Here is a 26179-nt window from a genome sequence, read left to right on the forward strand (position 1 = left end):
TCTCCTGGTGTCGCGGATGCCCGCAGTTCCTGCCGACTGATGCTCCGCGTGCTGGGTGACAGGGCTCTGGCCCCAGCCAGGCCTGTCAGACGCCTGTGTGAACGAGGGTGGCCGACGGTGGGAGCCGGGGGACAAGGAAGAGGCGGGCCTGCGATACTGCTTCTGCCCCAAGACAAACATTTATCAAACCAATTTACATGCGGCTGCAGGGGGGAAATGCAATTTGGGACCTGTTCACAGCGCTGTCCGTATGTCCTGGCGGCCAAGGTGGGAGCCCAGGAACCATCCGTCCTCAGCAGCGAGCTCAGGCGGCCCAGGGTGGCCTCTGGTTTAACTCTCAGAGATGCGTCCAAAGTTTGGGGGCCGCAGAACGAGTGAGGCCACGGGCTGGTTCCACAGAACCTCCCTGTGCTGGTGGAGAGGAACCTCCAGAAGCTTGTGGGACCACAGGCACTGCCCCGAGGTCCCTGTGTAGAGACCCCCTCTTCTGCCTGGCTCGCTGTCTTCATCAAAGGAAGAAGGAAAGGGACAGGGGCCTCGGTCCGTTCAGATGTGATAGCAGGACCACAGGCCCCCACCGCCAAACCATCAACTCGGGCCCCTCGAGACGGTCGGGTGCGGTGAGCCTGGGTCCTGGGTGACAGTTTGCACACATCCGTCATCCGTCAGGTCCTGGGAGAGCTGCCTCTTGCGACTTGCTGTCCTAGCACCCCCTTCTTCCTGCAGTCACTCCCACTCATGTCCGTTCGCACGGACATCACAGGGGGGCTCCCGGAGGCCAGGGCCAGAGCCTGTCTTGCTCACCACTGCCCCCCTGGCTCAGAGCAGGTGTGCGGGGCTAGCTGTGCCCTTTAGGGACTGGGGTGCTGTGGCCTTGGCTGTCCCCGCCAGACGGCTCTGTGCCCGTTCAGCCAGCGTTGGACCCGGCCCATGTCCCATGATGGTGCCAGTCCTGGGCTGGGCGTGGGGCTGGTGCTTTTGGGCAGGAAGGAACGGGTGTCTCCAGGTCGTCCGGATGCTCCCCCCACCCCCCACCAGGCCCGAGCCGCGATATGTCTGTTCTACAGCCAAGCCCTGGCAGGAGTGCCCCTGAGCTTCCTGGCACACACGCACATCTGTGAATCCATTTACACCACACTCACCAGGAGTTTGTTTGATGACAGATCAGAAAACGCCTGACACTTTCCAAACAGCGGCTGGCACCGCGAGGCTGGCAGCAGAAGCCGGCTCTAGCCTGGGGCTAGTGGGGGAGAAGGGGACTCCCTGGGATGAGGACTTGGGGTCCGATCCGGCCGCGGCACTGTGGCTGGGGTCTCAGCAGCTCGGATGGGCTGGCTCCCCTTCTAGAGGACGGAGAAGGGGGCTGGCAGGGGGCCTTCCCTTCAAGTCATATGGAGCCCCCCCAACAGCATCCTCACACTGCCCCAGCCCCCCTGCAGCTGGGCTGCCCCCCAGCATCGGGTCACACCGGGCTGCGCTGCCCGTCTCTTGGCCATGTCTGCTTCAAGTCCAGGCCGATAGGGCAGGGACTCGGTGCTGCCCGGCACCCAGGCAGCCCTCAGCCCACAGTGGATGTCTAGCGAAACTTGGCTGAATGCCATGACCGGGTGGTACTATGGCGGGGACCAGCCAGCTTGCACAGACAGTCGGCCACACTCGGAGCCCTTCCTGCTGCCCCCAGCCAACTCTGCTGCACGATTCGTGCAGCACAACTTTGGTGGGAGAGGAACAGAGAGCTGAACCCCACGCTCCCCTCTTTGCCTGTGTTCACCTACCTTCGGGCGTCCTACAAGGAAACACCCCCTCCCTCCTGCCTGAGGGGGCCACTGGTGCACCCCACCCCAAGCTGGCCTCTGAGAACCTCTCAGAGGCCCCCATCAAATCCCCACAGGGAGGAACTTAGAAAAACAGCCCCGTGCTTGGGGCTGAGGGCAAGGGCATCAGGGTCGCAGCGCTATCCATCAGGGGGGTAGGGGGGCTCTTCTGGGGCGCTGACCTTGGGAACCTGCAGTTCTTGTTGGGGGGTAGAATGATAGGACACTGAGCATTGGGAGGATTCAATGACAGATTGTTTCGAGCGTCTGGTGGTGCCGCAGTTCCCCTATTTGCCCAGTGCGTCCCGCCCTTCCCCCCGACCCGAGGTGGCAGCACCCATGATCACCAGCAGGGGGCGGCCTCCCCCCTGAGACCACATCTCGGAGCTAACGGGGAAACAGCCACTGGACCCCCCTCCCCGTCCAGCCTCCACCCTGCAGGCCTGATGCCAGGAGGCCCTGAGACCCTGGAGTCCCTGGGAATTGGGGATTGTGGTTCAAGCCCATGGCAGCCCAAAAAATAAAGAGGTCCTCACTGGCCAGGCCCGGAGGGAGCAGGATGTGCCCCAGCCTCCCCAAGGCAAGAGGACAGGGTGGGGTGGGGCTCCAGCTGCCCCAGGAAGGCAGGAGGCTGGGCACAGCAGCCAAAGGGACTGAGGACCTTCCAGGCCTGCAGGAACACAGGGGTGGACGGGGGTGGGGGGGTAGCTACAGGGGTTGCATGGGGGTGGGGGGGAGCTCCAGGGACCTGGCCCTGGCCACCTTGGGCTGAGACCCCACAGACAGCTGCGCCCCAGCCTAGGTTCGGGAATGGTGGGATATGGTGGTTCAGCCCTGGCTGCAGGCAGCCCTCCGCACCACCGCTCCCCACCGTCCTTAGGGCAGAGGTAGGATCCCCAGGCACCATGGAAGCGAAGGAGGGGGGGCAGGAGGGCCGGAGGAGGCTGGCCTCAGACCGGACTCAGAAAGATCCAAACAGCCCCTCTGTCTGCTCAAAGGGCTGCTGGGGTGCCACCTCCCCCTACTCTGTGCCCCCCAAGCACCAGGTGTTTGGACTGGCAAAGTAGAGGGGCGCCGGGGTGCTTGGCGGACTGCTGGCCAAGGGAAGTCAAGACGCGTAGCCCAGGAGCCAAAGTCTGGGCAGGGAGAATGTGGGGTTGTCCAGTGCGCCCTGCCCCACGTCAGCACAGGTAAAGTGGGGGGTGGGGACAGCACGGAGGTGCCCCCCCCCCAACGCGAGAGCAGGTCACCGGCGGAAGGGCAAGTGGGCGTCGGAGGAGATGCAGGGTGGGGTCGGGGCCGGGGAGGGGGCATGTGGGGGGGCGGGGCGGGGGGCGGGGCGCGGACGGCGCGCCCGTCTAGCGGTCCTCACGGACCGGCCGGATCTTCATCTCCGAGAACTTGAGCGAGTACTGCCAGCCCGTCCAGGAGGACCATTCGATGCCGTCGGCGTAGGACGCGTGCGCGCCGCGCAGGTACTGCCCGTTGAGGTTGGACGTGTGGCAGTTGCGGTACCACCAGGCTCCGCGGTAGAAGGCGGCGCAGTTGTTCTCCGAGTGGTCGCTGTCGCGGTCCTTGGTGGTGAACCTCATGCCGCTGTGCTTCAGGAGGGAGTCCCCTGCAAGGCGCGCGCACAGTGTGTATCCTGGGGACTCCCCGGACGTGCGTGCACACACGGACACAACGCCCCCCACATATCCACGCACGGTGTCTGCGTGGCTCGCATGCCCCCATGGGGCCACCTTGTGGTCCCCGGCTGTCCCTGGGTCCTGGCGGTCTCTGTCCCTCCTCCCACCTCTTTCATACACTCCCTTTCCTGATCCTGCCTCCACCTAAGAGAAACCCAGCCTAGAGGGGTGTGGCCACCACACTTTAGGGGTCCAGCAGAACCCAAGCCCCAGCTGTCCTGATTCCTGGCTCGGGGCTCACTTTGCTCATCTGCAGAATGGGTGAGCGATTTGGGTCCTGCTGTTTCATGCTGCTGGGATGAGGACCAGGTGGGACTCGAAGGTGGAGGCCGGGAGCACCAGACCTGGAGTTCCTCTGTCCTCCTGGGTGGGGACACTGGTGGGTGCCCACCCCCACCTCGCCCTTCCTTTTCCCTGCTGCGGCCCCGGGTCCTACCTGCCGTGCCCGAGTAGTCGGCCACGGTGAGTGAGTAGCCGTCTTCCTCGGGGTCCACGGAGAACAAGCCCACACCGAAGCTCCCGTAGCGGGCATAGGCTGTGCTGTTGTCAAAGTCCTCCAGATCCACGTGGAGCTCGTAGGTGGCCTGCGTGGTCAGGGCGTGGATCCTCCTGAGCCCTGGAGTGGGGGAGAGAACGGCCGAAGTTGGGTGGGGGGCTTACAAGGTGACCCCCCACAAGAGGGGACCGAGGAGACCCGAGAGCCAAGCTCACATGGTTGGTGACAGGAAGGTTTGCGCCGTCGGCCCTGGCAGGAAACAGGGCTGACGGTTTCTCGTGTTTGGTTTTCTCTGTTTGCTTTAAGTCAGGTTATGCTTTCTAAATGTTGGAGCGGAAGGTTAGTAGAAAGACTACAGGAGTCAGAAGGAACCTGGAAAATCTGGGTGAGGGGTGACAGCCCCCCTTATCCTCTCTCCCACTCTGGGCTCCAGCTGGAAGGGGTCTAGCCTCTGAGTCTTCACGCATTGCTGTTCCCTCTGCCTGGGACACTTTTCCCTACTCCACCAGGTTAGGTTCTGTTCGTCTTCAGGTCTCCCCTCAGGAAGGCTGCCTGGCCTCCCGTCTGGGTTGAGGACGTCTGTCCACCTGGGGGCTCCCCCTCTCGGTGTTTCTCATTCTGTGTCCCTGCTTCCTGTTTTCTGTCTGCCCCCTAGCGTGGAAACTCACTGAGAGCAACTCAACTGAACCCCAGCATCTGAGTGTGACTCCGTATACAATAGGCACTCAATAAATTCCGGCTTAGTGGCTGAGCAGTGGAAGGCGGGGTCTGAGTCTCCTGCTGCCTCCGGGGCCTGGCCCCCGCGCCCCATCGTCCCTCGCCCTCCCTCCCTCTCAAACACACTCGCTTTCAAGGTGCTTCCCTGCCAGTTTGATTACCTCTTGATTAAGAGGGCGTTTAATTAAAATTACAAGTTATCAGCATCGAGTGACATTTCATCAGCCTCTCCCTCCTGAGCTCCAGACCCCCCCGCAGGAGGGTCAGGGCATAGTACAAGCTAAGGGGCGGGAAGACCGTGCGGCCCCTTCTGTGCCCAGGCCAGAGGGAAGCCTCGGGCCCATGGTCCACATGCAGCGCTGGGGAGACTCTGCCGAGAGCGGAGTAACAGCAGTGCCCGCGGCAGACCTCGCCCAGCATCTCCCTAAAGCTCCCCCACCCCCCCACCCCCGTCCTACTCTCCCAGGACCTGCCCAGGACCGGGCTTTGAGAGAAGGGTCTCGTCCCCCTGCCTCTCTCTGCTCCTCCCTGGGCTGGAGTTACAGAGCAAGCCACTCCCCCTCTGGGGGCCCCAGCTCGCACCCCAGCTTGTGCACCTGCGTTGCAGGCCTCCCGGGGCCGAGGTGAGGGGCCACGAGGGCTTCGCACGCTGTAAAGGGCAGGCGGTGGACACGATGACAACTGCCCACCAGCTGGACGGCCCTCGCAAATGCCAGGCACTGTTCCGAGCACTTCTTGTGGCTTAATGAATCCAGGAGAATTAGAATGAGTCCAATTTAATTAAAGAATCCCTGTACAGCTCTTAGAACAGGGCCCGGCCTGCTGCACACATTATCCAGGTGTTCGCTGCGGCTGTCATGATCAACGAGGCAGGGGCCCTGTTATCGCTGCTCGATGGGTGAGGGTGCGGCACAGGGGTTGAAGGGACCGGCCCAGGCCACGCAGCTGGGGAGTGGCCGAGCTGGGATTTGAACCCAGGCAGACCTGCCCGGACTCCTTGCTCTTACCCAGTTCTTGTCCAGGACAAACAACCTGATTCAGGGATAGGGCAAGAGGGACACCAGCCCAGCAGGGATGCTGGAAGATTCCAGATTCCTTTCCCTCACTGAGTGGCTGCTGGTGCCCCAGGGCCCACCATTAGCACGCCACTCCTCTGGGCGAAGCCATCCCCGTGCCCACGAGGGGCCCCTGGCACGGTGCCCTGGAGGAGGGGCAGGGTGGGGGCGCTGGGGGTCCTCCTCTTCACCCTTCTTGCTGTGAAGGCCACCTCTCTCCCTCGCTCTCCCTCTCTCCTCACTTTCTGCATCTCTCCAACCCCCATTTCGCTGGGCCCCTGGATGGTGGGCTGAGATTGGACCCCATCACCATCAGAGTTGGAGAAAGAGGGAGCTGGTGGGTTAAAATGGAGAGGAAAAATATTAGGCCCCCAAACCTCATACCATCACCCTGACAAACTCCCAGATGGATTCAAGATCTGTATCTAATACAAACATTCAAAAAACATTTTTAAAAAAGGAGACATTTTTGTAAAACCAGAAGGGAAAAGGAGGGCCTAAAGCCCAGAGGATATGAAGGAAAAGCATGGCAAGAATTGGCTACATAAAAGTTTTAAATGTCTAGGAAATAAGCAATAATTTTACAAAAAAAAAAAAAAAAGGCTGAAGGACAAACGACCGGGAGTAAATATATATCATGTGTACCTGACAAAGAATCAATAACCTTAATATATAAAGAGCTCCCATAACTCAATAGGAAAAGACAAAACACTGGATGAGAAGGTGGCAGGGGAGTGTGGAAAAGCAGAGGGAGGGAATGGCCAGGGGAGTTGAGGGCTGAGTTGACATTCTCCTCAGCGCTCCCGGTCTGCTAGGAGCTAATCAAGGCCCCGCTTAAATGCTTCCTCCCGCACTTTCCAGCACCTTCCGTGGCTGCTGATAGATTTCAATTAAGATGCGGTGAGTGGCGGAGTCACCAACACCGCTCCAAGGGGGCGGGCGGTGATGCGGAAACAGGGCCCCCACCTGGCCACCCTCTCCCTATCTTGACGCACCCACCCAGGTGGGGGGCGGGGGAAGGGTATTCCCACCTAGAAGCTCCTCTCCCCCGGCCCCTCCCCTGCTCTCACTCACACAGTTCAGTGTATAATGTAAAGCTTGGGAATCCTGCCCAGGCTTCCTCCACCCCAACACACACACACACCACTCATTCTGGGCCTCAGTTTCCTCACCCATAAAAGGGAAGGACAATGTCAGGGCCACCCACCCTCTGCGGGTGGGCGTGAGGTGTCAGGGCTGAAGTCTATAAAGTGGGCCGGGAGGTGCGAGCTAAGTAGAGACTTGGGGTAATAAAGTTCTGCGGCCGGTACCCGCCCCGTAACAGGGACACAGTGGAGGCCAGGACAGAGAGGGTTCTGCCCTCGTGGGTCCCAGGGTCGGGGAGACAGACATTAGGCAAATGACACTGCAGATCACCACCCAGGTGCCTCTGTGCCAGGGGCGAGGGGGCACCGACCCCGTCCCACCTCTGCAACTGACCCCATCTTTCCCCCAGACGTTCCCCTGAAACTCCTACAGGCCTGGGACCTTCCTGACCCCTACTTAGAGCCCGGCCCTCGGATGGCGCTCCCCACCAGCCACAAGCCTCACACCTTTGTTCTCACCTCCTTTCCCTCCTGCCCCAGCCCTGCTGGGGGGGCGTTCCCAGATACCCAGGCCCGGGGAAGCCAAAGTGGGGCCCGGGCCCGGGTATTGTGGGGTGTGTAAGGCCATTCCAACATGGTGGGTCAGTCCAACGCTGTGTGTTTTATTTTATTTTATAAGGTGTGTTTATTTAAGGCACACTCAACGTGGGCCTCGAACTCACGGCCCCGGGATCAAGAGCTCCTCCGACTGAGCCAGCCAGGCACCCCCATTTTAATATGTGTTAAAAATGTAAATGGGGGTGACTGCTAATGGGGGCACAGGGCTTCTGTTTGGGGGTAGAGAAGACATTCTGGAAATAGGTAGGGGCGAGGGTTACACAACTCTGTGAATATACTAAAAAAAACCCCGAATGGTGGACTTTAAAACGGTGAATCATATATACATGTAAAAAAACCCCAAGCTCACCTCAAGTCCCAGCTACCTCCCACATACATGTAGGACCTCAGACCTGAGGTTTTTATGGACGCATGCTTCAGAACGAACTCAGGCAAGATACTCAAATTGTAAAACCCCGAGTGGATTTCAAGATAAATAGTAAGTAAATAAGGGCAATGTGAACACAGGCTTCGGAGCCCGTGTGCAACAGCTGTGAGAAACGTGCAACGTGTCACGGGGCCTCAGGAACCCCGGCCTCTCTTTCGGGAGTTACGCCCTTGGTGCCCCAAGCGCACACTGGGCATCGGCTGACCCCTGAATGCAGGGTATTTTGGGGGTCCCGGGCATCGGCTGACCCCTGAATGCAGGGTATTTTGGGGGTGTCGTGACCCTCCCTGTACTTGAAACTGAGCCCTGTCCCTGCCCCCTAACTCACTGGATCCAGGACGGCGACCAGGTCCCAGGGCGTCCCAATGGGGAAAAGCACACACCTCCAAGGGACCCCCTCGCACTGCCCGCATGTCCTTTGGCTTCCGGCTCCTTGACCTCATTCCCGCTGAATGCACCGATCACCTTCCCGTGCGCCCCTGTGAGCTGGCTCAGGGGCGTGAGACCCGGGGGCCCTGACTACCCAGGCGGGGAGGGCGTGCTCCCTGGGGCTGGGGTGCATGGAGACAGAGCAGCCGTGCCGGGCAGGGGTCACGGCTCTCACCTAGCCAGTGCTCCCCCGTGAGCTTGCCGAAGCCATCCCGGTAGGCGTCCCAGCCTCGGAAGAAGTTCACGGAGCCGTCCTCCCGGCGCTGAAACACCTGCAAAGGACAGAGAGGTGGCACCAACCACCCCAGGACCCCCAGCCCTGACGTGTGTTCCCTGCCCCACTCGGTCCCCGGGGCGGGCAGGGGCCTGGAGCAGAGCAGGGACTCAGGGGTCTCATGGTAGCCCCAGGTGGGATTGACCGAATGCCCCCAGGCCCCCCAAATGGCCCCCCAGGAAGGAATCTCGGTGGATGGGGCTGGAGAAAACGTGGCTTCCAGGCCCGCTTCTGCTGCCTTGCTGTGGGACCCTGGACTGGTCCCATCCTGGCTTGGGCCTCAGTTTCCCCACGGGTCCAATAAGAGGGGTGGGCAAGGGTCCTCATGTCTCTTCCCAGGTCAAAACAAAACTGAGCACAAATCCATTCTGGAGTTTTGAAGAACCCAGAGCACACACGCGCCCAGGCACAGCCTCCGTCTCTCAAAACCATTCTGAGTCACGCGCGCCCTCCCCCAGCATAAGAGGCCCCGGCGGAGATCAGTGGGGGCTTGGGGAACCAGAGCCCCAGCCACTTCCCGGGGAGTGGGGAGGAGTCCACAGCCCACAGGGGTGTGACTTGGGTACCAACAAGCAGCTGAGCGGCCCCTGTAACTCGTTTTAATAATATTCTTGAGTTGGGAGTCGGGAATCCCATCCGTTANTTGCTCACTTGCCGAGGCAGCACCCCCCCGCCCGCCTCCATCTGTACCCGCGTGTGGGGCGGTAGAGATTTGCTGCGGTGCCCGCGAGAGCCGCTGGTTTCATTACTAAGCAGCCTGATTTCAGTCGCCAGGAACCGCCCGGTGCATCGTCTGCGGTGAGCTTGGCCTCCCGCTCTGCATCTGTCCCCGGGGACCTGTCACTCACAGCCTTTGGGCAGCTCTGACGTCAGGGAGTGGCAGGGGGATGACACTTCCTTCTTCTTGCCCCACTATGGCAAAGCTGGCCGGGCCCTGACAGGTGCCAGTGCTCAGAAGGGACTGGCTGGGGAAGGAAATTCGATCAGGCTCGGAGAGATCTGAGAGGTGGTGGGCCGCGGTATTGACGGCCGGATTGGGACCCTGAGCACGTGCCCTTTGAAAGGCTTAATCCTGGCAGAAGCTCAGATGCTCCCCCGAGAAGTCTCGAGAAGGCAGCGGGCAGCGGGAGCCTGTTTCTGCCGGAGGGGGAGAGAGTCGGGGGCCCGGTGGGGGGTGACGGTTAGGACCAGGGCCCTGCCGCTTAGAGGCCAGCCATTACTCTGCTTCTCTGAGCCTCAGCTTCCTCGTCTATACCTGGGGGTCCCAGCAGCACCTCCCCCATGGGCCCTGGCGGTCCACTGAGAATATGCTCAGGGACTAGCATACAGCTGGTGCTCAATGCATGCCCGCTGCAGGAGAACGACAGCACTGAGCCCAGGCCTGGCCTTGGGTCTCCCCTCTGCCCCTCCCCCTCTGCCCCTCCCCCAGGAACACCCTGATGTTCCTTCCAGACTCAGGCCCGGAGACGTCCGGCAGCCCACCCCACTCCACCTTCATCCATTCAGATGTTCCACAGAGCATCTCCCTTAGGGCAGAGGGACACAGGGGACCCTCACCCAGATGGAACAGGACTGATCTAAGACGTGGGGAGAGTGGGTATGCCCAGCATAGCTAGCTTCTGGAAGGCAGTCCGGGTAGGGCCTAGTGGAAGGACAAGGTCCCTGCGACAGGTGCGGCCGTGTGGCCAGGGGACATCATCCCTCCCCTCTGGGCCTCGTGTATCCTCACCCACTGACAAGCCAGGCCGGCCTCCCAGGACTCCAGGGATGGGCAAAGGGCAGAGCTCTGGTCCTATTATCACCACCATTGTTAACTCTGCCTGTCACCATTGTTATGAAGTAGAATGGGGGTTGCGGTGCTGGGCTTCTGGGCGCGGGCAGGGCATAAGCCCTGGAAATGGAGGCGGACGGGCAGAGTGCCCAAGGTGGGCTGGTGTTGACAGCTGGCCACGGCAGATACTGGGGCTGAGTCCCTCCCCGAGCACCTTATTCACCGAACCCTTACCCTAACCCTCTTCTCTGTCCCCCTCGTCCTTACAGTGGACAGAAGCTCGGACACTGGCCAGAAGTCAGGGGGCCGTGAGCATGGAGTGGGCCGTCTGACCTCTCACGCCCTCAGCCAAAGGCCAGGCTGGACACCCACAGGCCAATGTTCTACCCCCCATGTCACTCTCATTTGCCACTGACCAGACCCGGGTGCCTCCCTGTCCCCCTGCCAGGCCTCTTATGCCGACAGCTGACCTCCAAACCCCGTTCTCAGCCCCTCTCTCCCCCTGCCCATAACAGTCAGGAGCCTGGCTGGGGCTCGGCCTGGGTGCACGATCCATGGGCTCGGGGGCCGCCGGGGCCTCCCTGCCTTTCTCTCCCCTCCGGGAAAGTACGCCTCAAGCACCCCCGTGTGGCAGACCCTCCCGATGAGACGGTTTCAATGTGCACCGGCCTAGAAGCCACGGCGACCGTGTGCTACGTGAGTGCTCTCCCCTGGGGCTCATGAACCGTGAGCCACGCCGTGAACGGCCCAGACACCTCCATGACAACACTTTGCAGAAGTGGCGTTTGGACTTGATGACCATGACCCCAGGAAAGGCAGGTGACATCAGAACACCCACGCTCACGGGTGTTCGTATCGGGAACCCAAAACTTCTAGAACGATACCTGCCCTTATGAAGACAGATGTGCTCGAATACTTTCTATCCTGTTCTACTCCATTCCACTCTGCTCGATTTAGAAAGCAACGTGGATCCCAAGTCATTACACTGATTTCACCACCGGCCAAGAGATAAGAGCCGCAGTTCGAGGCCCCTGCTCTGGATGTTGCCGGCCTTTGCCATGGGCTGTCCTGATCCCCGGGCCTAGTGACCGAGTGAGCCTGGCCCCGGCCAAGACCTCAGACTCAATACCCTAGCCTCGCCCTCACGCCGATCGCTGCTCAACGTGGCCAGCAAGTTCCAAGTGCCCTCGAGGCCACAGACTGGCTGCCGGGTCTCCAACGTTCCCAGGAGTTTGCTTCCTCTGACTCCGAGGTCCAGGCTGAGCTGCAGCTGGACTTCAGGGACGCTGGCTGGACGGATGTCACCAAGCACAAGGCCTTCAATTACAGAGCAAGGATCAGCCAGACGGGAAGACACGAAGAGGGAGCGAGCAAAGGATGGATGTATCCACTTCCTGGCCATTTGTCCCAACAGAACATGAATCCCCACTTAGGCCAAAAGAAAAGGGCAGAAAAAAGTAGAGAAACAAAAGAATTCCTTTTGAGGCTGAAATCTTCATGGGTCCGGCTCCTGGGGCGTCTCCCTCGGGTCCCAGCTGCAAAGTGACCCGTGCAGAACGCGAGCCGCCGCCCGGCCTCTCAAGCAGGTGGCACGTAGGAAGACAGAGCATGTTTTCTTGATGCAGATTCTCAAAAGCCAGTGCCTGCCGCCCGGCCTGTCTTCCAAGTACGCTTGGGGGCTCTGCCAAGGCAAGGCCGGGCCCACATGGTCCTGCAGATGGTGTCGGGCGGTTCCAAGGGAAGGAGCGGCTGCGTTCGGGGCGGTGGCAAGCGGGAGGGGGGCAGGGGGGCAGCAGAGTGGCCTATGGTCCTGTTTTTCAGCTTGGCTCCAGGGGCCTGTCTTGTGCTCCACGAGGTCCCATCTCTGCCGGGACGCCTTCCTTGGATGGGCCCTGTCTGCCTGGCTCCTTGTCTGCCATGGTGCTAAGAGCCCGGGTCTTGTCCTGGGTGCCCGAGCCTGGTTCTGTGGTCTCCGCAGCACCGACTCCCAGGGAGGGAGGGCTTTGTGCTCCCATTGGCAGATAAGCAGGCCAAGGTGGCGAGGAGGGGCGACCTCTGCAGAACGGGGGCACCCCAAGGCTGAGGGGGCGTGCGTTGCTCTCCGGCCCTCAGCACGGCTGAGCTGGACCAGCCCCTCGGCTGGCACCCAGGACACCAAATGCCACTGGGACTCCGGCCGACAGGCAGGGTGGACACCTAAGTCTGGGCTTCTCGCTTTTGCGAAATGAAAAGCTTGCAGCTCCAGACGCCTGAGTGCCGTGCCTGGGCTCACGGGGTGACTCGGGCCCTCAGAAGGCTCACAGCCTCAGGAGAGGCGGACGTGTAAGCCAGCAGTCGCGGGGCTGGGCAGCTCCTTCTGTCCCTATGCCTATTTCCTCATCCGTAAAACGGGGGTCATAGCAGCTCCCACTCACATGGTAACGGTTCCAGACGCTGGCTGATACACGGTCGTCCGTGATGCTGACAATTGTTGGTACATTTGCTGGGAGCTCAGAGGATGTTGAGCCAGCTGCTGGGGTGGGCTCCAGGAGGGCTGCCCGGAGGAGGAGACGCTCAGCTGAACCGCATATTGAGCAGGGTCTTGGCAGGTGGTCAGAGAAGCCAAGAGATGGGGGCTGGGTGGGTCCAAACCCTGTGAGATGGGGAGGGGTGTCTCTGCCACTTTAGAAGGGTCCCAGGAGGCAGCATCTTGCACTTGCCCTAGACTCTGAGGAAGCTGCTGCAGAAATCGTTTATCATTTGCAGGCAGGATCCTGTTGGTTGTGCAATTTTGGGGTCCACCGGCCCCCCAGACCTCCTGGACAGGCAATTCTGGGAGTGGGGGGGTGCTGCGGCCGAGGCGGATTCTTGTTTCTAAGAAACGAAGAACTTGGATGTGGGACGTAGCCCTCCAAAGGCGGCCGTGGGGAAGCTCTGCCTGCTTTCCCGGGAGGCAGTAGCCTCCTTCCTGGCCAGCTCTGGGCCGTGCCCCGGGACGCTCCCCGGGCTCGCTGGCAAGAGCACAGCGACAGAATGCCCCAGCGTTCGAATCGCAGCTCTGCCTCTCACAGGCCATGTGACCTCAGACAAGCCACGGACACTTTCCGAGCCTCAGTTTCCCTCTCTGTAAAGAGGCACCAGCAGCGATCCCTTCGCTACCCCTGCAGGGCCGCAGGGGAAATGCGCAATGAAGGAAAAGCGTAAACGGGGCGCACACAGTAGGTCTAACCAACGTCCCCTCCCTCTCCTTTAGACCCAGCTGCCAAGCCCAGAAGGAAGCGGGCCTCCTCCTTGTTTTTGACTGAAAATGGTACCCCCGGGCTTGGCGCCCCGCCGCGCTTCCCAGGCTTGGCAGTCAGCGCCTGCCGGCTCCTGGCAAAGCTGCCGGAGCTGCCATTTATCAAACGCTGAGCTACCGGGCTGAGCGTCCGCGTGTACTACCCCGTTTTACGTTAAAAGTTTACAAAATCCAAACTGCTCTGCACGGAGGCAAGCTTTCCCCGAGTGGGTTGGCGGAGGGGACGCGGGGCGGGTCACCTCGCTCATGTATTAGGGTGCGCGGCCCCTAAGGACTCCCCAGGGCAGTGGGGAGTCGGTGTCGAGCCGGGCTGAGGCTCGGGGACACCGTGGCCCACCGACGTCACGGCAGGTCCCCCTGCCACCACAGCCTGTGCGACAAGGACGGGCTGAAGCCTCAGCCCACGCAGGGAGGAGGGTCCCACAGCCCTGCTGTCCAGCCTTCCTGGCTGGGGCGGCCCAGGAAGCTTTTCATCTCTCCCCGAGCCTGATCCCACCGCCAGGCTGGGCTCTGCTTCGTGGTGGCTCCTTTGATGTTTTGCAAGCGAGGGAAGGGTTTTCCTCCCTGCCTGGGGAGCTCAGGTGGGGAGGGGACAGTTTCTCTCACAGCGAAGCCAATTAGCAGCATGTCTGAGCTGCTGACCTCGCACGACAGTAGAGCGCCTGGCAGAGCGCGGAACGGGGTTTGGGCCTCTCGGCTCGTGGCGCGGGGAGCAGGCGGCTGTGCGGTGAATCCCAGTGGGGCCGCAGAGCAGGATCGATCCTATCACGGTTCCTGCGGCAGGAGATGTCGAGTTGGACCTGATTTCGGTGACCCTGGCGGTAATCATGCAAAGGCGAGGGAAGGGGTGGGCCAAGAGGCCTGGTGGCAGCAAGGCCATGGGCAGATGTCGGTGGGGGCAAGGCTGTGCCTCGGGGCAGAGAGGCAGGCAAGTTGTGGGGTGCGGGTCCGTCAGCTGACGCCCAGCTGGCCCTTCCTTCTGACCACCCAAAACCCACACCAGGCCCCGGGCATGGCCACCCCATTTCCCAGGCCCTGCAAGGTGGCCGACCCAAGATACAAGGGCCACACTAGTGACTGGATGAGGAAGGGGGTGCCGCAAGAGGGGATGTGACCTCCCAGTCTCACACGGCCGGCGGGGAGGTGAGCCGGAAAGGGGTCTGCTCGCTCCCACGCATCGCCTTCCAAATGAGGAAACCTGGCCTCTGTTTTGAGGAGTCTTCCCTTTAAACGCAATGCTTGGCTGCAAGATCCCACAGGAGCGAGCCAGGTGCCTCTGTTCGCAGGGACTCCCCAAGGCTCCGCGTGGACCGCTGCTCCCCCTGCGCCCCCCTCACTGGGGAAGAGCTTGTGAAGGATTCTGACTCTCTCCCCACGTGAACGGTTCTCTGTCAGCCTCACCGAGCAGATGAAAAAGTGAGGCTCAGTGAGGTGACGTGTCATTGCCAAAAGGGCCAGCGGCCACTCATGTGACAAGCGACAGCAGGTGGACAGGTAACTGCTTGGTCACACCTGTAACAAGGATGGAGCATGACGGCTGGGCCCTAGTGGTCAGAGAGGCCTCCCAAAGACATGGCAGCCAAGTCAGGCCCCTCACCCAGAATCACAGGTCAGCAGGACACGGTCCTTCCTTCCTGCCTTCCCTCCTCCTCTTCTGGGGCAGGGGTGGGGGCTGAGTGCCCGTGTCAAGGTTAGGAGTGGCCTTGACAATCAGCATGACCCTGTGTGGCCTGGGTCGCTGTGGGCTTTGGGGAGTGTGGAGAGAAGGCTTGGGTTCCGTCAAGGCCAGTGGCCCCATGCCACACCTGCCTCTGTGGCCTCCCCGCCCCAAGGAGCCACATGTGGCCTCTCTCCCTCCCAGCAGTCCCTACTCTCCACAGCCACAATTCAGGGCCCACAGAATTCACACTCCCCGAGCTACTCTCCCACAACCGCCGTGCCCTTGGCTCCAAGTCTCTGGGTCACTCCTCACCTGGGGAAATCCTGAGGGCGGCAGGAGCCCGATCGGCCGTCAGGAACAAAGCCTGCCTTCTAATGTGCCCGCACAACCGCACCCAACCCAGCCCCTGGCGGCCTCCCTCCTCTCGTCCCGGCCCCTCACGCTCCCTGCACCAGCAGAGCAGAGTCCACGCGGTCCCAGGCCAAGCGCTGCCACGTCCCCGCGGACCTCTGCATGCCTGGAATGCTGTTCTCACCTCGTCCCCCAGCGCTTGGACTTCCCTGTCCAGAAGCTTCCATTGGCTACCCCAGGGTGGGTTAGGGGCTCTCCTCTGGGCTCCCCTACCTCCCCAGCCCTACAGCCTTCACACAAGTCAACTAATTTGCCAGCTCCCCACCAGGCCAGCCGCTTGCGGGTGGGTCCCCTGGCCTGGGTTGGAGCTCAGGCGTTGGATAATTAAGGGCCACGGTGGGACGGCCAGCTCCACAGACACGGGTGAGGCTGGGCCTCAGGAGGTCTGCGCGCTGCCCCAGGCGGGCTGCTTGGACACGTCTCTTCCTTCTCTGAGGGGGCTCTGCGGGGCTCCAGGGGTGGGAGGCATGCCGGGCGGGGCACTGGTATAGAAGCTGCCGAGCTCCCTCCAGGTGGCCAGGGCCGCTGAGCCCCGTCCTTGGCCGGTCTGGTCTCGCCAGGAAGCAGGCTCGGGCTGCGGCGTCCGGCCCCAGATGCCCTGTCCACCAGGGAGAGCCACCCGGTGTCGGCACTCGAGGCCTGGCAGCTCAGACACGGAGCCTAATGAGGATGGATGGTACCAGGGTTCAGAGAGGCGGCAGCGGGCTCCTTCCCAAACAACAATTGAGTTTCCGAGAGATTCCGTGTGGCAGGGAGGTGATCCTGACAGATGCCCAGAGGTATCTGGGCAAAGATTGCTTTTGACGGAAGACCAAATGGATATTAACGTTTATCGGCCTCGCAAGCACTTCTCAGCCAAGAGCGGCCTTCCTTCCGCGGCCCCTGATCCAGGTGTCTGAGCAGGAGGGCTGGGAGGTGTGGGGGGGCTGCTGGCGTGCCTCATCGACTCCCCTGTAATGGCCCCTGAAGCCCCGGCCCTGGGTTATTACCCGCCTCCCGGCCCGAATCCTGATGGACTTCCCGGGAGATGGGCTCCAAGTTCCCCGGCGTGGGAGACGCAGAGCCCGGGCCGGTGCCTTGGTCTTTCATGAAGCCTGTCCTAACCCTTAACTCTGATTTCTGGGCTTTGGCTGCTACGTTGGCGCGGTTCTGCCTGCCGAGGGGTTTCCAGAGGCAAATGCCATAACTCAGATGTTCTGAGTTAGGAAAACAAAAGAGCTTTTAGCCCCAAGACGCGGATCCGGTACATTTAATGCTCCTCTCTGGAGCTTGAAGAGTTTGCGGGTCTGTCTGTCCCTGGGTCTTTGGGGATTCTCAGCTGCTTTCACGTCGGCTCTGCCCTCTGAATGCACTCGCCTTCCTCCCCCCACCCCACCTGCCTCACTCGAGCCTCCCCGTCTCGCCCCCTGCTCGAGGAAGTCTCACCCCCTGCTCGAGGAATGCCACCACTTTCAAAGCCGATGCGGGCTGCCCACACCTCCATGTCCCACCATGCCTTCCCCGGGAGATGCCTCCCTCTCTCCCAGCCTGGCCGTCAGCACACCAAAATCGCACCACGCTCCTTGGTGAGACATGGAGGAGAAATGCCAGCCTCTCCTCATGCCCCAAGTGTCAAGGGCAGAGACCTGGGGGCCTGCCCGGGCACCCCTGGAAAACAGCTGATCCCATAGCCTGCTTCAGGCCCCCATAACTGTCCCCTGGATGACGGCGGACGCCCTCTTGGCAATGAGTTCAGTAAGAGGTGGGGTCACACACATCCTGGTCATGCTGGGTGGCCAGGGCCTTGCATAGGGTGTGGCCCATTGTCCTAAATAGTGATCGGGCCACTGCCGGGCCTGTGCTGAATGCCCCATGAGCGTTCGGCGGAAGCCTTGGTCAGCCTGGCTGTCCTTCCTCATTTTCTGAGATCTGGGGACGGTCGTAGGCCTGTGGCCCAGGCCCCACCAATCAGAAGAGCCACTGGCTCAACGGCTGGGGAAGCAAAGAGGCAGGGACACAACGGATCTCTTTCAAGGAAATGGCAGACTGCACCCCAGGCCCACACCCATCTTGGGGGTGTCCGTGCCCAGGTGTAGCTGTGCCCAGAGGGTTCCACGCCAGCAGCCCTGGGGCACTGGAGTTCCCGCCATGTCACCCCTGGCCAGGACTGGGGGGCTTCTTTCCTGGCGGCATGGCCCTGAGCTGGTTTCTCCAGCCTCCCTGTCTCCCTCCGGACTTTTCCTTTTCTGCTTCAATCGGCAATTTTCTGCAGCTTGCAGTTAAGATCTCTCAATGAGGCAAGTGGGTAACCCCATTTTACAGCTGAGGAAACTGAGACTCAGAGAACTTCAGTCATTTCCTCAAGATCACAGCAGGACTGGGAGCCACCCCCACGTCCGTCTGCAGATGCTGGAGCCCAAGCGCCCCGCCGCTCTGGAAAAGGCTCGATCTCAGGCCTGTCCGCGGCGTGAGCGCGTGAGCGAACGGCCTCCTCCTCTACTCTCTCCCTGCTCTGCTCCAGGACGCACGGTCAGGTGACAGCTCCGGAAGCACACTTCTTATGCCCTCCGCCTCTCTCCAGCACCGTCAGTAGCTCCCCAGTGCCTGCCCCAGCTCCGCAGCCTGGGATACCGACGCTAGTCTCAGCTCTTCACACGCCACCCACCCCAGTTGATTCTGTTCCCCGAAGAGGCCGAGTGCTTCTGCATCCCAGGCCCTTGTTAGGGTTGCTCCCTCTTTCTCGAACACCTACTCTTTCCTTCCCACTTACTGCTCTCACCCACTTATCTGAAAAGCCCCCCTTCTCCAGGAAGCTCGTACAGAGCCTCCCCTACCTCCGCTTACCGTGGCTTCCTCCACCCCAAATCCTCCCAGACTCCAAGTTCTCTGGGAGGACTGAGACAGGGACTTCCCAGTCTCTGTGCCTCCCCAGCACACAGTAGGTGCTCAAAATTGCCATTTTTGAAATTAAATGTGAAACTAAGGAACCCTTAAAGAGTCTGTTTTACAAGCCCTGCTTTCCATTGTCACTGGGCATCCCAACCACGGCCAACTTGGGGAGGCTGAGCAGCTTTCAGGGTAGCAGGCAGATGTCCAAGGACAGTGGTATAGGTTGTTCACTGCTCTAGGGCACCTGGCCCACATCTATTCTCCTTGCCAAGCCCAGTGCCCCAGGGGGCCAAAGGGAAGGACATGCATTTTTAATTTACATGAAGTCACCCAATGGCCAGTTACAGCCCCGTTGAAGCCCAGCCCCCAAGGCTGAGCTTCAGGAGAGGGTTGGAAGGCCACTGACTTGAGGGGGGAGGGACACCAAGCTCACTTCCTACCCCAGCTCTAGAATGGGGGTCAGCAAACCACAGCCCACAGGACGACTCTTGCCTGCTGCCTCTTTTTAAATGGCTTGCGAGCCAAGAATGGTTGGACCATTTTTAAATGGTTTTTAAAAAGCTAAAGAAAAATATTTTAAAATATCTTTTGAATATTTGAAGAACGCACGAGCATTTTATGAAACTCACATTTCAGGGTCCACATGTGTCACTGAGATGCCGCCAGGCCCGTGCATTTCCGTTCTGCCTGTGGCCCCGGCGCCCGCACGAAGGCAGAGTCCAGAAGTTGCCCCAGAGCCTGTGGCAGGCGGACACACCCCGCTCTAGAAGGGGCCTCTCTGCTGCTGGATCTGGAGACTCGCCGGGGAATCAAGCCAGGCGCCTCTCCCCACTGCCCCACCCCCTTCTCCTGGCTCCAGGGAGATTTCAGGGCCACCTGTGGCCACCCCACCCCGCCCTCCAATAGCCTTGGGGACATTTCATCAGCCCCTACTTCCCACCCAGGCAGAACGTCACTGCAGCTCCTTGCTGGGAAGCCACTGGGTCTCTGCTCCCTGCAGGTGCCGTCTCCCCCCCTTTCCGCCTATGATCTCTTGCACACATGCCATATATTGGAGACCTTGAAAGACAGCGTCTACACACACTGGCCCTTGAGCTCACAACAGCAAGAGGTTCCTGGTGCAGTGTTCCATGCCACAACCCACCCCAACTTGCCCAGTGCTCCCGGGGAGCCACTGTGTTCCCAGAGGCTCAAGGCTCGGGCAGGAGGTGGCTCTACGGGCAGGAGACGGGGTCTAACATCTGCTCCCACGGGGGCCGGAGGGTCAGCCCACGGCCTCGGCTTGCCCTGGGCCGATTTCTGGGGGTGAGGAGTTCTTGGGTGAGATGAGGGGCAGGTGTGCGGGGGCCAGAGTCAGGCCTGGCCAGGGGCAGAAGGCTGGGTGAGAGGCTGGCACCGGCCTCACGTGCGCTGCCTCCTGGGTCAGCCCGGCCTGCCTGGGCGTCTGCGGGGCCCCGAGGAAGCTGGCCGCGCCGCCCCGGAGACTCACCGTCCAGCCGCCGCCGTCTGTGCGCATGTCGCAGTAGACTTGGAAGCCGGCGGGGTAGTGTGTGGGGAAGACCGAGTAAATGCCATCTTCCTGCTGTCCGCTCAGGAGCACGTCCAGACAGTCTCGTGGCGGAGCGCCTGAGTCAGGGCATGCTGTCAGGGCTGCACCTGGCTCCTGTGTCCCCACCCATCCCCCTCTGTCCCTGGGTCTCCCTGGCTCGTCTGGCCACCCTGCAGTGTCACATGGGCTCCAGGGCACCAGCCTTGGGGGCAGACCCTGGGTGAGTGAGCACCCTCTCTGAGCCTTGCTTTCCTCATCTGGAAAATGGGCACAACGGGCCAGGAGATGGCTTGACAGAAGGGTGCGGGGAGGGTGCTCAGTGCCTCCCGGCAGCAGGAAGTCCTCAGCAAACAGCAGCAGTGTGTCCTCATCAGAGGGGTGGGCGAAGGGCGATGGGGGTACACAGCTGGGCACCCAGGTCACCCAAGAAAGGCAGCCCCCCACCCCACTCACCGTTGGTGCAGCCCCGGGGCCGCAATCCCCTGGCAGGTGCCCTCTGCAGATCGGCTTTGACGTGGGGCCGGCCAACGCCCCGGTCCCTCTGCAGGGCATCTAATACGTCACCGACCGAGTTCACCAGGTGAGCCATGTGGCCTTGACTCTCGGAGAGAAGCTGCGGGGCACAGGGGTGAGTGGAAGGGGCAGGGGCTCCGGCCAGCCAGCACCTGCCAGCACCCGCCAGCACGGGCCCTCCCCTCCTGCCCTGCTCGGGCCCTGATCCAAGGAGCTAAGGTGTCTGTGGATTCAGAGGATGGGGGCTTGGGTGGGAGGGCGGACAGAGGCTTCAGCAGAGACCTGTGCCCTGCTTCACCCCAGGCCCCGTCCTCATCCATCTCTGTGCCTCAGCCCAGGTGAGGGGACAACTCACCCACTTACCAGGTACACGTCAGGGGGTAAGTGACGTAACCAAGCCTGGAAGCCGGGCTGCCAGGGCCTCCCTGCCGCAATTGCCATGGGGACCAGTGACAACATGTGGGAGGGACCCAGCACAGGGTAGGACCCCAGCAGGGCACACAGGACTTGGCCCACCTCGTTACTCGAATTCGTAAGGTATCTTGCAGATTACAAAACACCCTCACCCAAAGGAGTCTCTCCTGATGCCCAGCAAGGCCTCGAAGGCAGGGGTGACAGTTCTGCATGCAAACGGGGGGCCCTGGGATACTCCTCCCACCCCACCCAGCCCCCCTCCAAACTCTACATTCATGAGTCATGGCTCCGATGTCCACCACCTCACCTCACCCCCACGGCATTGCCAGGAGGGAGGGCTTGGCTTGCTGCCTCCTTGGTACAAATGGGGAAACTGAGGCCCAGAAGGAGAGGTCCCTGATCCAGAACGACCTGGAGCCGCTTCCCTGGGGTTGACTGGCAGGAAAGGAACCAAGGCTGCGTCATTGTGCAGGGTGGGGGCAGGGCAAGCGGGGGGCATTGGTCTGGACCCAGGCTCTGGTGTCGATTCTGGGTTTTGACTCAGCCCCTCCTCCATTCACTGGGCAAGTGACCCTGGAACAGGCACTGAACCACCTTTGTGAACCAGAGTAAGGGCACCTGTCTTTCTGGGGTGGGTGTGTGGTTCACGAGAGCAGGTGTTTGGGGCCCAAGGGCTCAGCTCGCGTTCTGTGTCATTTCCGCCACTCGGCCATCCTTCTCAAGATCTGGGTCTGGAGGTTTGTAGCTGGGCCAGTGCCACACTGACCCCCTCTCCCCCTCCCCTCGGGGCCCTCTGGGCTGTGCCTGCTGCCTGAAGGGTCTGGGGTCTGTCACCTCCCCCACCCTGGGCTCTAGGAGGCTGCAGGACCACGAGGAGGGGAGGCAGGGTCGCGGGCGGACTACAGCCAGCCAGCCAGAAAATGCACGTGGAACCTGCTGGGTCTTCACACACTGAACCTGTCACTTGCCGCATAATAGCTTGTTGGAGGAAGGAAAATAGAAATATACAGTGCCGGCAGTTTACAAAATACGGTTCTCGGCTTGTCCAGAAGCAAGGGCCCGCAAGAGCTTTCAGTTTCCCTGTCAGCTTCTCCTCTGCAGGGAGGGCTGAGGCCCGAGGGGGAAGGGCACGGAGGTGGGCAGGGAGGACCCTGGGGCAAGGCAGCTGATCCCTCCCTGGGCTTTCACAGTAGGGTCCTGGAGACAGACCGTGTCGGGGGGAGCCCCGTGGATCAGGCACACAGGCAGCCCCCCCACGGCGGGGGGTAGGGGGGCAAGGGGCAGGGGGCCACCTGCAGGGGTGGGGGGCGGGCGGCAGAGATCACCAGGCTCGTTGGCTAAGTCTCCAGGGTACTGCCCATCCTTCTGCGACGAGCAGACACACTTGAGAAACTCAGGCACAGCCCGCTCTTGCTGGCGGGCAGGGAAGACCTCAGTTTAAACCGGCAAATGATTAAAGTTGAAAATGTACATATAAACATGCTCCGAATTAATAGGGAGAGTCAGTCCCTGCTCGCTGAGCTGCACAGATGCGTTAAAGAGGACCTGGCAGCTTCTAGAGGCAGTGAAGTCAAAGTTGCTTCTGGCCCTGCTTAGTCGTGTTTCGAAGCTTCCAGGGGGCACTCCGCCACTGTGAGCCTCCGTCTGCCCCTCTGTAGAATGGGGCAATGAGCTCCACCTCCCGGGGCCGCTATGTTACAAAGCGCCCCAGTGTTTGCTATCATTACTCCCGCAAAAGAGATTTTCGGGGGTGGCTCCCCACTGGCCGAAACGTTAGTGTACAGATGATTTTATTTCCATAATAATAAGAGAAATGCTCCCCTCCCGAGTGTCAGAGGGAGCTCCCACACCCTCGTGGGTATGCCCTGCGCTATCCCGCTATCCCCCGTTTTTAGGTGAGGACACTCAGCCCAAGGAGGGCAACTGACGTGCCCAAGTCCCACAGCTGCTGCTGCTTGCGGGAGCCTGGTCTAGATCCCGGCACCGCCGTCCCGAACCCCGAAGGCAGAACCGCTCAGCTCTGTGGCTCCCGGGCCAGCGGGCCGTAGACGTTTCCGCCCCCGAGAGCCGCCCTGAGGCCTGTTTACCCCCGGGAACCGGGGGGTGTGCGATGAGGTTCAGAGAGGTGCCTTTGAGCAAAAGCAGCTCTGGCCCTTCTGACAGAGGGTGCCTGTGGGCAGTGCTTTGGGAAACCCAGGTCTGGGCTGATCGCCTGGCGGTCTGGGAAGCTTGGAGGAGCCAGGAGACACAGCGCCATAGCTCTGCAAGACACATGGTCTCTAAAATCACCCTGAGTCTGCGGGAAACGAGGCAAATTTAACATTCTTTTGAGAAGTAAATATATCAGGTGAGCCAAGGCACTACCGGCCCCCCCCAAAAGCTATTAGTCTTGTAGGAACAGCTCTAGGTCTCTGCGTAGGTGGGTGGGTGGGAGACCCTGAGGCCTCTCCCCGCAATTCCCCACCCCTGCCCTGACGGCCTGGCTAACCACGGGCTGAACCACGTGGAGAGCAAGGTGGGGGGCACACGTCACCCAGAAAATCTGGAGGTCTCTCGAAGCCCTGCTGATGGAGGGGGCAGCTGAACACCCCACCCTGGGAGGGGGAAGCGCCTTCCCATCAGTCACCCAGACAGGATGACGAGGGCTATAATTTCTCCAGCTGCAGCCTTCAGAGGAGGGAAAAGACCCATTGCTCATGAGCTGCTGGGTGACCGAGTGCCTGGTCATCCCCGGTGTCCGGAAGGGGCTGGGACCAATGGCAGGGTGGGGCTCACCTCCTAGTCCCTAAGGACCTGAGTCATAAGGGTGTTGGGGTACAAAGCCAGAGGGTGGGCAGGGCGCTAGGAGGCCAGATGCCAGAGGCCACTGTACCCTGGACAAATCATTGTCCCTTTCTGGGCCTCAGTTTTTTCTTCTGGAAAATGGTGGAAAACCAACAAGATGACCCTAAATGCCTGATCCGATGTGGGGTGGGAATCGGGTGGGGGTGGGGGGCTGGGAGGAGTTCTCACGGATGCTCCAGCAGTGGTCAACGTTGGAAACTCTTACCCCAGATCTACCAGGTGCTTGCTAGGACCTGCCTTGGCTCAGGGGAAAGGAGGGGACCGGGGGAGATGGGGCAGAAGTGGTGAGGAGAGGCTAAGGGTCTGATTGGGCTCTCTCAGCTGGTCCCTCCTTCCCCAGAAAGCTGGGAGCATCGAATGGCAGAGAACAGGGAGAGAGAGCTGGGGAGGGCGTACAGCTCTCTCTGGCCATGTGGCACAGCTGGGGAGAGGGCCCACCACTGACCCACCGCATGACCTTGAACCTCAAGTCACTACTGATGGAGGTCAGGTCTTGCCTCACCTGTACTGACACACCTGGGAAGCCCCTTGAGCCCTGGACTCGACCTGACGATGGGATGCCACGGGGTGCTCCACAAATACCCAGGGTCCCCAGGGTCCCCAGGATAGTGGGTAGGAAATGCTGCCACTAGCTCTGTCGCCTTGGATGAGACACTCACTTCTCTGAGGCTCACTGGCTCGACGGCGGATGGCAACAGCGACATCCCCTGGTCCTGGGGCCCTTGGGGATTAAGGGAAGCCGTGGACCTCAGGCGGCTAGCACAGGGCCGGACACGTCGGCAGCCACCCCCCACCACCAAGACCCCAGATGCAGACCCAGCCCCTTACCTGGATGAGGCGGCCCTGCTCGCTCTGCAGGGCGCTGAGCCCTTGGCCCAGCGCTCCGAGGCCCTTCCGCAGCCCGGCGCACTCCGCCTGCAGCTCCGAGGCCCGGGCCAGCAGCCGGGGCAGCTGGTCGGCCAGCGTGTCCAGCAGCTCCCGCTCCTGCTCGCCTGCCAGCCTCGGCTTGGCCCGGTGCTCGGCCAGCGCCTGCAGCACGGAGGCCTGGGCGCCCTCCAGGCGGGCGAAGCCGTCGGCGAGGTCGGGGCAGCGCGGGTCAATGAGGATGCTGAGGCGCGAGCTGTCGGCCCTCTCCACGGTGACCAGGGCGCTGTTGGCCCCTGCCGGCCCGGTGCTGACGACGGGCGGGGGCGCTGTGCCGGGCACGTGGGCGTGGTTCAGGAAGAGCACGGCGCCGGTGACAGCCACAGCCAGCAGCACCGCCAGGGAGAGCAGCACCGTGCACAGCACGTAGCCGCAGCTGGGCCACTGCGGGCCGGCCCCGCGCACACAGACACACAGAGGGACAGACAGACAGGAGAAAGAAGGGGCGGTGTCAGGGGAGGAGCTGGGCTTCCAGCCCTGCCCAGGGAGGGGGGCCAGGCAGCCTCAGGACGGGGCCTCTGGCCTTTGCGAGGTCTGGGCAAGACACAGAGGGCCCCTTTCTTGGGGACAGGGGCAAGGGAGTCATACAGAGAGACAGAAATGAGAGACAGAAGCCCAGAGGGGAGACAGAGCTCAGGACCAATGATACAGCAAGACCGAGTGAGTGAGAGATGCAGGCAGCCAGAGATGGAGAGGATGAAAGGAGAAACTGAGGCAGAAAGGTGGGGAGACCTTGGGAGAGAGAGGCGCCCTCCCCTCCCTTCGCTGCCCCCTCCCTGTTCCTTGTGGCCTGCAGAGGGCAGGTACACCTCCTCCATGCAGCCCTCCTGGGTGGGTCAGGGCTGCAGGTGAAGGCTCCCACACTGCCATTTCTAGGGGTGGGAGGGAGACCTTGGGTGAGGGACCTCACCTCGCCAAGCCTTGGAGTCCTCACCTGTAAAATGGAGGCAATAATGACGCGCCCTGCCCCGCACGAGGGTGCCTGCCGTGCAGACTCAGGAAGAGAGAGCTGTAACGGTGACAGCAACCATGCTAAGAATTGTCACACTGTCACAGAGGAATGAGCGCCCGTCACTAAGGGTCCCTTTCTACCTGGAGCCCCCACAGCCCAAGTCCTGAAGCCTGGGCAGGCCCGCGAGGCTGCCACGCATGAGTCCCCGGGGCGCAGGGGGGCCGCCGAGCACCTCCTCTCCTCTTTCCTCCCCTCTCCGCAGAACAGGCTAACGGGCAGAGCCCCACTGGGCACCCTGGAGAAAGGGACCTCCCTCCCTTGAAGGCGGCGAGGGCTGGGGCCACCGGGCAGCAGTGCCCCCCCCCCAAGCAAGAAAAGTCTGAGGAGAAAAAA

At 61.3% G+C, this 26179-nt stretch overlaps 1 protein-coding gene across 1 annotated transcript in view; it reads right to left on the reverse strand.

The window, feature by feature from the left end:
* Positions 1-3172: 3172 nt before the first annotated feature.
* The window catches only part of FIBCD1 (fibrinogen C domain containing 1), a 31165-nt gene continuing 8158 nt past the window's right edge, over positions 3173-26179 (reverse strand). Inside the window, exons 2-7 of the mRNA XM_040631413.1 lie at positions 24739-25218; positions 20593-20752; positions 20080-20216; positions 8505-8601; positions 3939-4118; positions 3173-3432 (exon numbers count right to left, since the gene is read on the reverse strand). Coding sequence (XP_040487347.1) covers positions 3173-3432; positions 3939-4118; positions 8505-8601; positions 20080-20216; positions 20593-20752; positions 24739-25218 — 1314 coding nt within the window. The remainder of the gene's footprint in view (positions 3433-3938; positions 4119-8504; positions 8602-20079; positions 20217-20592; positions 20753-24738; positions 25219-26179) is intronic.

The sequence above is a fragment of the Ursus maritimus genome, unplaced genomic scaffold (genome assembly GCF_017311325.1).
Source record: "Ursus maritimus isolate PB19 unplaced genomic scaffold, ASM1731132v1 scaffold_17, whole genome shotgun sequence".
Classification (NCBI taxonomy): Eukaryota; Metazoa; Chordata; class Mammalia; order Carnivora; family Ursidae; genus Ursus; species Ursus maritimus.